Raw genomic sequence first — 15,133 nt, 5'->3', positions numbered from 1 at the left:
ATGCTGCTGCGGTGTCTGGTTGATGCTGCTGCGGTGTCTGGTTGATACTGCTGCGGTGTCTGGTTGATGCTGCTGCGGTGTCTGGTTGATGCTGCTGCGGTGTCTGGTTGATGCTGCTGCGGTGTCTGGTTGATGCTGCTGCGGTGTCTGGTTGATGCTGCTGCAGTGTCTGGTTGATGCTGCTGCGGTGTCTGGTTGATGCTGCTGCGGTGTCTGGTTGATGCTGCTGCGGTGTCTGGTTGATGCTGCTGCGGTGTCTGGTTGATGCTGCTGCGGTGTCTGGTTGATGCTGCTGCAGTGTCTGGTTGATACTGCTGCGATGTCTGGTTGATACTGCTGCGGTGTCTGGTTGATGCTGCTGCGGTGTCTGGTTGATGCTGCTGCGGTGTCTGGTTGATGCTGCTGCGGTGTCTGGTTGATGCTGCTGCAGTGTCTGGTTGATGCTGCTTCGGTGTCTGGTTGATGCTGCTGCGGTGTCTGGTTGATGCTGCTGCGGTGTGTGGTTGATGCTGCTGCGGTGTCTGGTTGATGCTGCTGCGGTGTCTGGTTGATGCTGCTGCAGTGTCTGGTTGATGCTGCTGCGGTGTCTGGTTGATGCTGCTGCAGTGTCTGGTTGATGCTGCTTCGGTGTCTGGTTGATGCTGCTGCGGTGTCTGGTTGATGCTGCTGCGGTGTGTGGTTGATGCTGCTGCGGTGTGTGGTTGATGCTGCTGCGGTGTCTGGTTGATGCTGCTGCAGTGTCTGGTTGATGCTGCTGCGGTGTCTGGTTGATGCTGGTGTGGTGTCTGGTTGATGCTGCTGCAGTGTCTGGTTGATGCTGCTGCAGTGTCTGGTTGATGCTGCTGCGGTGTCTGGTTGATGCTGCTGCAGTGTCTGGTTGATGCTGCTGCGGTGTCTGGTTGATGCTGCTGCGGTGTCTGGTTGATGCTGCTGCAGTGTCTGGTTGATGCTGCTGCGGTGTCTGGTTGATGCTGCTGCGGTGTCTGGTTGATGCTGCTGCGGTGTCTGGTTGATGCTGCTGCGGTGTCTGGTTGATGCTGCTGCAGTGTCTGGTTGATGCTGCTGCGGTGTCTGGTTGATGCTGCTGCGGTGTCTGGTTGATGCTGCTGCGGTGTCTGGTTGATGCTGCTGCGGTGTCTGGTTGATGCTGCTGCGGTGTCTGGTTGATGCTGCTGCAGTGTCTGGTTGATGCTGCTGCGGTGTCTGGTTGATGCTGCTGCGGTGTCTGGTTGATGCTGCTGCGGTGTCTGGTTGATGCTGCTGCGGTGTCTGGTTGATGCTCTGGGTTTTATCTTCTCAACTTTTGGTTGTCTCGCCATCAACATCAGTGTAGTCAACTCTGATTCTTACGTCTTCCACTACTTGACGTCACTCAGTTCCTGCCTCTCAGCCGGCTGTGAGTATTTACTAGGCGTGTTTGTGTGTGGGATGGAGTGGGATTCCGAGGGTGAATGTTGACTGTATCTACTGTTGTTGTTGCTCATCCTCCAATCCCTCTGATGGAGACTTTACTCCTAGGGAGAGTGATTCCCTTCTGCCACAACCCCTGTCTCTCCTCACCTTCAACCCCCCTCTCCCATCTCTCTCACCTTCAACCCCTTCTCCCATCTCTCTCACCTTCAACCCCCTCTCCCATCTCTCTCACCTTCAACCCCCTCTCCCATCTCTCTCACCTTCAACCCCTTCTCCCATCTCTCTCACCTTCAACCCCCTCTCCCATCTCTCTCACCTTCAACCCCCTCTCCCATCTCTCTCACCTTCAACCCCATCTCCCATCTCTCTCCCCTTCAACCCACTCTCCCATCTCTCTCACCTTCAACCCCCTCTCCCATCTCTCTCACCTTCAACCCCTTCTCCCATCTCTCTCACCTTCAACCCCTTCTCCCATCTCTCTCACCTTCAACCCCTTCTCCCATCTCTCTCACCTTCAACCCCTTCTCCCATCTCTCTCACCTTCAACCCCTTCTCCCATCTCTCTCACCTTCAACCCCTTCTCCCATCTCTCTCACCTTCAACCCCCTCTCCCATCTCTCTCAACTTCAACCCCTTCTCCCATCTCTCTCACCTTCAACCCCTTCTCCCATCTCTCTCACCTTCAACCCCCTCTCCCATCTCTCTCACCTTCAACCCCTTCTCCCATCTCTCTCACCTTCAACCCCTTCTCCCATCTCTCTCACCTTCAACCCCTTCTCCCATCTCTCTCACCTTCAACCCCTTCTCCCATCTCTCTCACCTTCAACCCCCTCTCCCATCTCTCTCACCTTCAACCCCTTCTCCCATCTCTCTCACCTTCAACCCCTTCTCCCATCTCTCTCACCTTCAACCCCTTCTCCCATCTCTCTCACCTTCAACCCCCTCTCCCATCTCTCTCACCTTCAACCCCCTCTCCCATCTCTCTCACCTTCAACCCCTTCTCCTATCTCTCTCACCTTCAACCCCTTCTCCCATCTCTCTCACCTTCAACCCCCTCTCCCATCTCTCTCACCTTCAACCCCCTCTCCCATCTCTCTCACCTTCAACCCCTTCTCCCATCTCTCTCACCTTCAACCCCTTCTCCCATCTCTCTCACCTTCAACCCCCTCTCCCATCTCTCTCACCTTCAACCCCCTCTCCCATCTCTCTCACCTTCAACCCCTTCTCCCATCTCTCTCACCTTCAACCCCTTCTCCCATCTCTCTCACCTTCAACCCCCTCTCCCATCTCTCTCACCTTCAACCCCCTCTCCCATCTCTCTCACCTTCAACCCCTTCTCCTATCTCTCTCACCTTCAACCCCCTCTCCCATCTCTCTCACCTTCAACCCCTTCTCCTATCTCTCTCACCTTCAACCCCTTCTCCCATCTCTCTCACCTTCAACCCCCTCTCCCATCTCTCTCACCTTCAACCCCTTCTCCTATCTCTCTCACCTTCAACCCCTTCTCCCATCTCTCTCACCTTCAACCCCTTCTCCTATCTCTCTCACCTTCAACCCCCTCTCCCATCTCTCTCACCTTCAACCCCTTCTCCTATCTCTCTCACCTTCAACCCCTTCTCCCATCTCTCTCACCTTCAACCCCTTCTCCTATCTCTCTCACCTTCAACCCCTTCTCCCATCTCTCTCTCTCTCTTTTGCTTTGAGTTTATTCTTAGTATAAAGCTTCTCCAGGTTGTCACCACAAAACTGAGGTTTTATGGACGTCTGTCTTTTCCATTTTGTGTTTGTTCTGGTTAAGACTCAGCTTCTGGCCCCGCCTCTTAGACTACTTTGATTGGCAGACTTCTTGAGCCCTACCATATCTACTCTTGAAGCTGTGTATTGCATTTATACCACCGCTGCATCATCGAAGATAAAAGAAAATATATACTTCCTTGCATCCTTGTGACTCATCTATGTTTTTAATATGTCCAATATGTTCCTAACTGCTCTATCATTTCCTCTTAAGATTTTGCACATGACAATCCTGTCCTCTCTGTCAAGGTCGTAAGGTTAAATTTCTTCGCTGTTCTCATCTTATTCTCTTTAGTGTTCCATCATTTAGGGAACAGAGATATATAAAACTCACCTCTGGTGGGTCGTTGTGTGTGTGTGTGTGTGTGTGTGTGTGTGTGTGTGTGTGTGTGTGTGTGTATGCGCGCGCGCGCTTACCTATTCTTACTTGCCTATTTTTGGTGGCAAGGGTCGAGTTTCGGCTACTGTCTGAGTTGAACATTTCCTGATACGAGCGGATGGGTGAGTCCCGAGGCTGTTTGTGATGCGCAACAAACTGCAATACATCGTAAAATGCCGCTGTATTAAACCCGAAATGCAATAATTTTCGGGTCATCGGGTTATGCTAACAGTGTCATCCTCAGTGTTACATTGCTGCAGTAGTTACAATATATAATTGTTCACCTTCAACAGGTTTCAGGTCAGATGTACAAAGGCAAAAATGACTTTGTGGGTCGGTGAGAGGCAGGAGAAGGTAGAAGCTTCATCCAGATGCCACACTTGTTGTGCTGCAGTGAGCTGACCTCTCTCCACCCACCCTGTCTTACTCCTGAGTTGACCTCCGTCCGACCCTCACCAGGTGACCTCCGTCCGCCCCGCAGTTGCCTTGTGAACAGGCGTCACGGCCGCACAAATCTGTAGTCCTCGCAAATATTGCTGAAAACGATGTTGCCACAGACATGAACGGAAGTGTTAGTGTTGTTGTTTTGGGTTTATCGAAGTGGAAAATCGAGCTTGACGAAAAGAAATCTTGAATTCCCTTCAACTTCATGATAGATGCAGTGTTTCTTAAACCTGATGGTAGATGGAGTGCTCCTTAACCTTGTGATAGATCCAGTGTTCCTTAAACATTGTGATAGATGGAGTGTTCTTCCAGTGATCTTTGAATGTTATGACTCCTTCATCTTTTAGACATGATATTTTAGAAAGATAGTTACCCTTGAGAGTGACGGAGCGAGGTGTGACGGAGCGAGGTGTGACGGAGGTAATGTGATGTGCTTCTAGTGTGGCACCTTAAGTTACTCTTAGAGGTCGACAATTTTTCTAGTAACGACTGCCACGACCGTCATGGACGACTCTCCATATTTCGTGATAGAGAGGTGCTCCTCGGCCGCCTCCAACACCTTTCTCGACTCTGACTACGACCCCGGCGAAGGCTCGGACGACGCCTCCGAGGACGACCTGCTTGAGGACGACGAGGTGAGTACTGATCCTGGTCACCACCTTGTCACACTCTAGCACCAAGTTTGTGTTGCTCACTAATAAAGTTATAATGAAGTAACAAGATTATTCAAATTTAATGAATATTTGATATTTTGTATAGTGTGTAGGAGGGGGGGGGGAGAGGAGAGGGGGGGAGAGGGAAGGGGAAGGAGGAAGAGGCACTTTACCTAAAGATGGTCTCGGAGATGATGGACCCAGTGCCGCGGTCCCAGACCAGACTATTCCTATTGTCTGCGTCTGACTGGCAACTTTAGCAGTCTAAGTAACGAGGCAATTACTAAGAACGCCCTGGTCTGACACCAACTCCCGGACCTCAGGTAGACAGTAGACAGGAAATCTCTCCCGCCCAACCTGCTCTTATCCCTACATCACCTAGCAGATAAAACAATTCCCCCAACAGATGTCATTCCAACACTAATTTGTGGTTCTTGTCGGTAGCACTGAAGATGATAGCGCTACACACATGAACAGGTGTTGTTGTAGGTTTATTGTAGTGGACCAATCGATCATGACAGAATAAAACTAAATTCTCTCCAACCTGATAATAGATGCAGTGGTCATCCAGCGATCTTCCACAGTGGTGTGGCATCCACTGGAAGAGCTACTGAGCAAGTGAGTCAGGAAATTCAAATCCTGATATCATTCATAACCTGGTTGAAAGGTCAGTAAGTGGGACCCTAGGGCCTGCTGCAAGTGTTAGGTGTTGGCTTTAGAGTATCGGCACACTGCCTTCTCTCGAATTATATTCAGTACAAAGAACATGTCTGGGATTGTTGTACTTCGTGTTGATGGCGCGAGGTGGTGTTAACATGTCAACTGGTTCAGTATGTAGGTATAACAGGTCTCTCTGGGATTCACCTGAGCTAAGACGCCAGGTACCGAGCTAAGACGCCAGGTACCGAGCTAAGACGCCAGGCACCGAGCTAAGACACCAGGTAGTGAGGTAAGACCCCAGGTACCGAGCTAAGACGCCAGGTACCGAGCTAAGACGCCAGGTACCGAGCTAAGACACTAGGTAGTGAGGTAAGACCCCAGGTACCGAGCTAAGAGGCCAGGTACCGAGCTAAGACGCCAGGTACCGAGCTAAGACGCCAAGTGCCGAGTTAAGACTCCAGGTACCGAGCTAAGACGCCAGGTACCGAGCTAAGACGCCAGGTACCGAGCTAAGATGCCAGGTACCGAGCTAAGACGCCAGGTACCGAGCTAAGATGCCAGGCACCGAGCTAAGACGCCAGGTACCGAGCTAAGACGCCAGGTACCGAGCTAAGACGCCAGGTACCGAGCTAAGACACCAGGTACCGAGCTAAGACACCAGGTACCGAGCTAAGACACCAGGTACCGAGCTAAGACGCCAGGTACCGAGCTAAGGCGCCAGGTGCCGAGTTAAGACGCCAGGTGCCGAGCTAAGACGCCAGGTACCGAGGTAAGACCCCAGGTACCGAGGTAAGACCCCAGGTACCGAGGTAAGACCCCAGGTACTGAGGTAAGACCCCAGGTACTGAGGTAAGACCCCAGGTACTGAGGTAAGACCCCAGGTACTGAGGTAAGACCCCAGGTACTGAGGTAAGACCCCAGGTACTGAGGTAAGACCCCAGGTACTGAGGTAAGACCCCAGGTACTGAGGTAAGACCCCAGGTACTGAGGTAAGACCCCAGGTACTGAGGTAAGACCCCAGGTACTGAGGTAAGACCCCAAGTACTGAGGTAAGACCCCAGGTACTGAGGTAAGACCCCAGGTACTGAGGTAAGACCCCAGGTACTGAGGTAAGACCCCAGGTACTGAGGTAAGACCCCAGGTACTGAGGTAAGACCCCAGGTACTGAGGTAAGACCCCAGGTACTGAGGTAAGACCCCAGGTACTGAGGTAAGACCCCAGGTACTGAGGTAAGACCCCAGGTACTGAGGTAAGACCCCAAGTACTGAGGTAAGACCCCAGGTACTGAGGTAAGACCCCAGGTACTGAGGTAAGACCCCAGGTACTGAGGTAAGACCCCAGGTACTGAGGTAAGACCCCAGGTACTGAGGTAAGACCCCAGGTACTGAGGTAAGACCCCAGGTACTGAGGAAAGACACCAGGTACTGAGGTAAGACACCAGGTACTGAGGTAAGACACCAGGTACTGAGGTAAGACACCAGGTACTGAGGTAAGACCCCAGGTACTGAGGTAAGACCCCAGGTACTGAGGTAAGACCCCAGGTACTGAGGTAAGACCCCAGGTACTGAGGTAAGACCCCAGGTACTGAGGTAAGACCCCAGGTACTGAGGTAAGACCCCAGGTACTGAGGTAAGACACCAGGTACTGAGGTAAGACACCAGGTACTGAGGTAAGAGAAAGGGATTCATGTAGTTTAGCAATATTAGATTGAATTAGTACATAATTACTTGATCAATTAATATTTTAAGACTCCGAGAAAAACAGTGTCAGAGGGAAAATTATATTTCTGGAGTGAGGGACGGAGTTACTGCTACAACACTGTCAGTGATACCTGGAGTGAGGGACGGAGTTACTGCTACAACACTGTGTCAGTGATACCTGGAGTGAGGGACGGAGTTACTGCTACAACACTGTGTCAGTGATACCTGGAGTGAGGGACGGAGTTACTGCTACAACACTGTGTCAGTGATACCTGGAGTGAGGGACGGAGTTACTGCTACAACACTGTGTCAGTGATACCTGGAGTGAGGGACGGAGTTACTGCTACAACACTGTGTCAGTGATACCTGGAGTGAGGGACGGAGTTACTGCTACAACACTGTGTCAGTGATACCTGGAGTGAGGGACGGAGTTACTGCTACAACACTGTGTCAGTGATACCTGGAGTGAGGGACGGAGTTACTGCTACAACACTGTCAGTGATACCTGGAGTGAGGGACGGAGTTACTGCTACAACACTGTGTCAGTGATACCTGGAGTGAGGGACGGAGTTACTGCTACAACACTGTGTCAGTGATACCTGGAGTGAGGGACGGAGTTACTGCTACAACACTGTGTCAGTGATACCTGGAGTGAGGGACGGAGTTACTGCTACAACACTGTGCCAGTGATACCTGGAGTGAGGGACGGAGTTACTGCTACAACACTGTGTCAGTGATACCTGGAGTGAGGGACGGAGTTACTGCTACAACACTGTGTCAGTGATACCTGGAGTGAGGGACGGAGTTACTGCTACAACACTGTGTCAGTGATACCTGGAGTGAGGGACGGAGTTACTGCTACAACACTGTGTCAGTGATACCACTTACATATTAGTCTAATGTCTTCTAGACTCCACCACAAGTCTTTTGACTGTCTTCTACTGTCTTAACATTAAACAGTCAGGAGACGACCTGTCGGTCTCCGGCCCTGGGATGATTCAGTAGCAGCTTTAGGCCTTTCGCGCTGTCTCCAGTGCTTCGTCAGAAGCTTGCAATAAGAAGAAATTAAGAAATGAGGTGGAAAATCCGCGAGTCAACAACTAGAGAGAGAGACGTAGCCTGAGCAGACAGGTTGATGTAGCAACTGAACGAGAGGAACGACAGTGTAAATTGTGTGGGGAGCAGCATGAACATACTCTCCAACACTGTATCTTGCAGTGTTACAGAATTCAGGAGTATCAAAGAGGATTAACACTGATGAACAACTTTAACATGTTGCAGCTAAGGTTGGCAACAATTTGCCAAAAATATGTATGCACGATTTGTTGCAATTAGATACCGTGTTGCAGGTGGTGACACCTGCATGTTGCAACAGCCAGACAGGAAGTTAGTGTCGCCAGTGACCACTCTGCTACACTCTTCATCAACACGTGTATTAACAAAATATAACAGTAATTACAACAAATTGTATATATATATATATATATATATATATATATATATATATATATATATATATATATATATATATATATATATATATATATATATATATATATATATATATTTCTCAGCTGCACCATGTTAGTGTTGGTGTCGTTGTGATGTCTTGTTTGTGGCAGATAATGAGGATGTTTTGAGAGAGTGAGAGAGAGAGAGAGAGAGAGAGAGAGAGAGAGAGAGAGAGAGAAGGAGGGAAGGGAGGGGAACTACATGGCGTTGGTCGATAGCAAGTGAGTGCTCCTCTCCTTCCCTCCCCTGCAACCTTCCCTCCCTCTCCTGCAACCTTCCCTCCCTCTCCTGCAACCTTCCCTCCCTCTCCTGAAACCTTCCCTCCCTCCCTCCCTCCCTCTCCTGCAACCTTCCCTCCCTCCCTCTCCTGCAACCTTCCCTCCCTCCCCTGCAACCTTCCCTCCCTCCCTCCCCTGCAACCTTCCCTCCCTCCCTCCCCTGCAACCTTCTCTCCCTCCCTCACCTGAAACCTCCCCTCCCTCTCCTGTAACCTCTCCTCCCTCTCTTGTAACCTTCCCTCCCTCTCCTGTAACTTCCCTCCCTCTCCTGCAACCTTCCCTCCCTCTCCTGCAACCTTCCCTCCCTCTACTGCAACCTTCCCTCCCTCCCCTGCTACCTTCCCTCCCTCCCCTTCTACCTTCCCTCCCTCCCCTGCAACCTTCCCTCCCTCTCCTGCAACCTTCCCTCCCTCTCCTGCAACCTTCCCTCCCTCTTCTGCAACCTTCCCTCCCTATTCTGCAACATTCCCTCCCTCTCCTGCAACCTTCCCTCCCTCTCCTGCAACTTTCCCTCCCTCCCCTGCAACCTTCCCTCCCTCTCCTGCAACCTTCCCTCCCTCTTCTGCAACCTTCCCTCCCTACTCTGCAACATTCCCTCCCTCTCCTGCAACATTCCCTCCCTCCTTCTATTGCAACCTTCCCTCCCTCTCCTACAACCTTCCCTCCCTCCCTGCAACCCTCCCTCCCCTACACCCTCCCTGTACAAAGCTTGTCAGGTCGTCATGATAGTTTGGTCAAGGCACAACAGTCTCAAGCAAAACTAATGTAAAAGAAGCCACTAGAAGACGGTAAGAACTAACTCGAGGCCTTTCACACTGTCGCCAGCACTTCCTCAGGAGCTATGCAAGGGTTGCAGTAAGTGGATGGAGTAGAAAATTTTCAGAGGTAGGAAGCAGTGAGTTGATCTGAAGGTGGAGTCACAGGTCAGTGTACTGTTATCTTGGTCTGTGTGAAGTTACCAGGTCAGTGTACTGTTACCATGGTCTGTGTGAAGTTACCAGGTCAGTGTACTGTTATCATGGTCTGTGTGAAGTTACCAGGTCGGTGTACTGTTATCTTGGTCTGTGTGAAGTTACCAGGTCAGTGTACTGTTATCTTGGTCTGTGTGAAGTTACAGGTCAGTGTACTGTTATCTTGGTCTGTGTGAAGTTACCAGGTCAGTGTACTGTTATCTTGGTCTGTGTGAAGTTACAGGTCAGTGTACTGTTATCTTGGTCTGTGTGAAGTTACCAGGTCGGTGTACTGTTATGGTCTGTGTGAAGTTACCAGGTCAGTGTACTGTTATCTTGGTCTGTGTGAAGTTACCAGGTCGGTGTACTGTTATCTTGGTCTGTGTGAAGTTACCAGGTCAGTGTACTGTTATCTTGGTCTGTGTGAAGTTACAGGTCAGTGTACCGTTATCATGGTCTGTGTGAAGTTACAGGTCAGTGTACTGTTATCTTGGTCTTTGTGAAGTTACCAGGTCAGTGTACTGTTATCATGGTCTGTGTGAAGTTACAGGTCAGTGTACTGTTATCATGGTCTGTGTGAAGTTACAGGTCAGTGTACTGTTATCTTGGTCTGTGTGAAGTTACCAGGTCAGTGTACTATTATCATGGTCTGTGTGAAGTTACAGGTCAGTGTACTGTTATCTTGGTCTGTGTGAAGTTACAGGTCAGTGTACTATTATCTTGGTCTGTGTGAAGTTACCAGGTCAGTGTACTGTTACCATGGTCTGTGTGAAGTTACCAGGTCAGTGTACTGTTATCATGGTCTGTGTGAAGTTACAGGTCAGTGTACTGTTATCATGGTCTGTGTGAAGTTACAGGTCAGTGTACTGTTATGGTCTGTGTGAAGTTACCAGGTCAGTGTACTGTTATCATGGTCTGTGAAGTTACAGGTCAGTGTACTATTATCATGGTCTGTGTGAAGTTACAGGTCAGTGTACTGTTATCTTGGTCTGTGTGAAGTTACAGGTCAGTGTACTGTTATCTTGGTCTGTGTGAAGTTACCAGGTCAGTGTACTGTTATGGTCTGTGTGAAGTTACAGGTCAGTGTACTGTTATCATGGTCTGTGTGAAGTTACAGGTCAGTGTACTGTTATCATGGTCTGTGTGAAGTTACAGGTCAGTGTACTGTTATCTTGGTCTGTGTGAAGTTACCAGGTCAGTGTACTGTTATCATGGTCTGTGAAGTTACAGGTCAGTGTACTGTTATCATAGTCTGTGTGAAGTTACCAGGTCAGTGTACTGTTATCATGGTCTGTGTGAAGTTACAGGTCAGTGTACTGTTATCTTGGTCTGTGTGAAGTTACAGGTCAGTGTACTGTTATCATGGTCTGTGTGAAGTTACAGGTCAGTGTACTGTTATCATGGTCTGTGTGAAGTTACAGGTCAGTGTACTGTTATCATGGTCTGTGTGAAGTTACAGGTCAGTGTACTGTTATCTTGGTCTGTGTGAAGTTACCAGGTCAGTGTACTGTTATCATGGTCTGTGAAGTTACAGGTCAGTGTACTGTTATCATAGTCTGTCTGAAGTTACCAGGTCAGTGTACTGTTATCATGGTCTGTGTGAAGTTACAGGTCAGTGTACTGTTATCTTGGTCTGTGTGAAGTTACAGGTCAGTGTACTGTTATCATGGTCTGTGTGAAGTTACAGGTCAGTGTACTGTTATCTTGGTCTGTGTGAAGTTACCAGGTCAGTGTACTGTTATCTTGGTCTGTGTGAAGTTACCAGGTCAGTATACTGTTATCATGGTCTGTGTGAAGTTACCAGGTCAGTGTACTGTTATCATGGTCTGTGTGAAGTTACCAGGTCAGTGTACTGTTATCTTGGTCTGTGTGAAGTTACCAGGTCAGTGTACTGTTATCATGGTCTGTGTGAAGTTACCAGGTCAGTGTACTGTTATCTTGGTCTGTGTGAAGTTACAGGTTAGTGTACTGTTATCTTGGTCTGTGTGAAGTTACAGGTCAGTGTACTGTTATGGTCTGTGTGAAGTTACAGGTCAGTGTACTGTTATCTTGGTCTGTGTGAAGTTACAGGTCAGTGTACTGTTATGGTCTGTGTGAAGTTACAGGTCAGTGTACTGTTATCTTGGTCTGTGTGAAGTTACCAGGTCAGTGTACTGTTATCTTGGTCTGTGTGAAGTTACCAGGTCAGTATACTGTTATCATGGTCTGTGTGAAGTTACCAGGTCAGTGTACTGTTATCATGGTCTGTGTGAAGTTACCAGGTCAGTGTACTGTTATCTTGGTCTGTGTGAAGTTACAGGTCAGTGTACTGTTATGGTCTGTGTGAAGTTACAGGTCAGTGTACTGTTATCATGGTCTGTGTGAAGTTACCAGGTCAGTGTACTGTTATCTTGGTCTGTGTGAAGTTACAAGTCAGTGTACTGTTATGGTCTGTGTGAAGTTACAGGTCAGTGTACTGTTATCATGGTCTGTGTGAAGTTACCAGGTCAGTGTACTGTTACCATGGTCTGTGTGAATTTACCAGGTCAGTGTACTGTTACTACATCATACTGGAGTGGGAGATATGGGAGAAATTGTAGACTTATCCCAGTGAAAAGCAGGGGCACCGTGGGCACAATAAGAGAACGCTGTGTCAACATCCGTGGTTCCACACTATTCAACCTGCTACCAGCAGATATCAGAAATATTACTGGAACAAATATGGAAGTCTTCAAGAGGAAACTAGGCAACTATCTCCAAGTTCTGGATCAACCAGGCTGTATAGGCAAGCGGGTCGCCAGCAGCAACAGCCTGATATTAAGGGTGCTTAAGGGATGTCTGATAATTCTTTGTTTAATTTGTTCCTGGTGAATTGTCTGAAATTAAACTTATTGAAGATTCCTTCAATCTGGCCATTGCTAAGGTTCTCTTCCCAGGGAGTTAAACTTGTTTGAACTTCAGTGAGGTTGTGTTTATTATATTTGTGAGGTTTTATGTTTCCCATTAGTTGCTTATTGTTTCTGAAGATCGTGTCTCGTATATCTTCCTTTCTTAGTAAACTGTTGACTTAGACTCTGCTAGGTGCTGGGCTAAGCCACTTCCTCCCACTATGTCTTCCAGTTAACGTTTGGAAGGTTGAAATTTTCAAGGATGATATTTGGAGTAGGATTTTCATGGTAGGTGTTGTACCTGTTCTGTGGATGTGTTCCTCATTACTGACGGTGGTTTACATACAAGAATAATTAACAGGCTCTTGTTTTCCACTCTCATACCTAGTATTACTGTATTATTTTATGAAGTCAACAATTCCGTGCAACAAAGTGAGTCTTACACGAGCACTGCTCCTCCATGTGACTTGATTTACTCTCTCAGAGCACTGTAGTTTTGCACTCATCTCACTCCTTGCTTGTTTTCTCGTGAACGCTCCAAACATTGCCCGGTCATCAACCAGGAGGCCTGGTCTGGGACCAGGCCTCATGGTTGACGATATTCAGAATCGCCTTCGGGTAACCTACAAGTACACAGCAGTTGGTGGCGGGCGGGTTCAGGCAGTGGGACGGGTCATTGTGGCTGTGTTGACAGTTTTATGGGGGTCATCACCGCCCACACCTCATCTTTCCCCCGCCCGCGACACTCACGCCCTCGTCAACACTCTCACTACTTTGCTGACGACATTCACGGAGCTCCTGGTGTCATAAATATCAGTGTGTGTGTGTGAGTAGAGTGCGTCAGTATAGTCATCAACACTGTGAAGCTGGCATGATGTTGATACTAGCTAGGGACAAGACAGACGCGTGTGCTGTGTTGTTACCAGCTAGGGCCGAGACAAACGCGTGTGCTGTGTTGATATTAGCTAGGGACGAGACATGCGTGTGTTGTGTTGACACTAACTAGGGACGAGACAGACGCGTGTACTGTGTTGATACTAGCTAGGGATGAGACAGACGCATGTATTGTCTTGTTATCAGCTAGGGACGAGAATTGTCTTGATACCAGTAGGGGACAGAACTAAGTCTCGTCCCCAACTTTTATCAACATAGGATATGCCATAATAACACAAGCTGGTGACTATTCTGAAGCATATGTTGATACCAGCTGGGGACAAGACTGGGATGTTTATGTTGATACCAGCTGGGGACAAGACTGGGATGTTTATGTTGATACCAGCTGGGGATAAGACTGTGATGTTTGTGTTGATACCAGCTGAACTAATTCAGAGCTTCCTCTAAGAAGCACCATCTTTGACAGTTCTAAAGCAAACTTAAAAGCTTCGTTGTCTAGTTATCTGAGGGAGATCAGTGTCTCAAAGTCAGAGGCATTGAGGTTGTGAGAGCGTACTCCAGCCGACCCACCATAAGCATGACTTTGAAGAAGCTGAAGAAAGAAGCTTTTATATGGTCGCGTGTCAGGTCTTGTATAAAAGGCAGAACCGGCATGCAGCCCACACTTAATTATACATGCAAGGGGGGGTCGGGGGAACTAGGAGGATCGGGGACCTAGAGGTTTGGAAGCTAAGGGGCCAAGGGAACTAGGGGGTCTAGGGAACTAGGGGGTCAAGGGAGTTATGGGGGTCAAGTGACACACGTAGTCTCAACAGATCAATCTCGCCGTGTTGACTGTTTTTACTGTTTTCATTTGATGTCACTGTTGCCCCTGGAGGTTACCTGGATTACCTGGAGGTTATTCCGGGGATCAACGCCCCCGCGGCCCGGTCCATGACCAGGCCTCCCGATGGATCAGGGCCTGATCAACTAGGCTGTTACTGCTGGCCGCACGCAGTCCGACGTACGAGCCACAGCCCGGCTGATCCGGCACTGACTTTAGGTATCTGTCCAGCTCTCTCTTGAAGGCAGCCAGGGGTTTATTGGCAATTCCCCTAATGCTTGATGGGAGGCTGTTGAACAGTTTTTGGCCCCGGACACTTATGGTGTTTTCTCTTAGTGTACCAATGGCGCCCCTACTTTTTATTGGGGGCATTTTGCATCGCCTGCCCAGTCTTTTACTTTCGTAGGGAGTGATTTCTGTGTGCAGATTTGGGACCATTCCCTCCAAGATTTTCCAAGTGTAGATTATGATATATCTCTCCCTCCTGCGTTCCAACGAGTACAAGTCAAGTGCTTCCAAGCGTTCCCAGTAGTTAAGGTGCTTGACAGAACATGTACGTGCAGTAAAGGTTCTCTGTACACTCTCTAGATCTGCGATTTCACCTGCTTTGAATGGAGATGTTAATGTAAAGCAGTATTCCAGCCTATAGAGAATAAGTTATTTGAAAAGGATCATCATTGGCTTGACATCTTTCGTTTTGAACGTTCTCATTATCCATTCTATCATTTTTTTTTGCACGTGCGATCGTGGCACTGTTGTGATCCTT

The 15,133-nt window shown here is 48.7% G+C and overlaps 1 protein-coding gene across 5 annotated transcripts in view; it reads left to right on the top strand.

The window, feature by feature from the left end:
• The window catches only part of pico, a 571,549-nt gene that overhangs the window by 224,993 nt on the left and 331,423 nt on the right, over positions 1 to 15,133 (top strand). For 2 of the 5 annotated variants that reach the window (XM_053784441.2, XM_053784510.2), the window contains exon 2: positions 3,880 to 4,665. The exons of the other annotated variants lie outside the window; for them this stretch is intronic. In XM_053784441.2, the coding sequence (XP_053640416.1) occupies positions 4,534 to 4,665 (132 nt within the window). In that variant the 5' untranslated portion in view covers positions 3,880 to 4,533. The remainder of the gene's footprint in view (positions 1 to 3,879; positions 4,666 to 15,133) is intronic. 5 annotated transcript variants of the gene reach the window in all.

The sequence above is a fragment of the Cherax quadricarinatus genome, chromosome 2, assembly GCF_038502225.1.
Source record: "Cherax quadricarinatus isolate ZL_2023a chromosome 2, ASM3850222v1, whole genome shotgun sequence".
NCBI classification, from domain to species: domain Eukaryota; kingdom Metazoa; phylum Arthropoda; class Malacostraca; order Decapoda; family Parastacidae; genus Cherax; species Cherax quadricarinatus.
The sequence above is the reverse complement of the archived record's forward strand: the minus strand, read 5'-3'. Positions and strand labels throughout refer to the sequence as shown.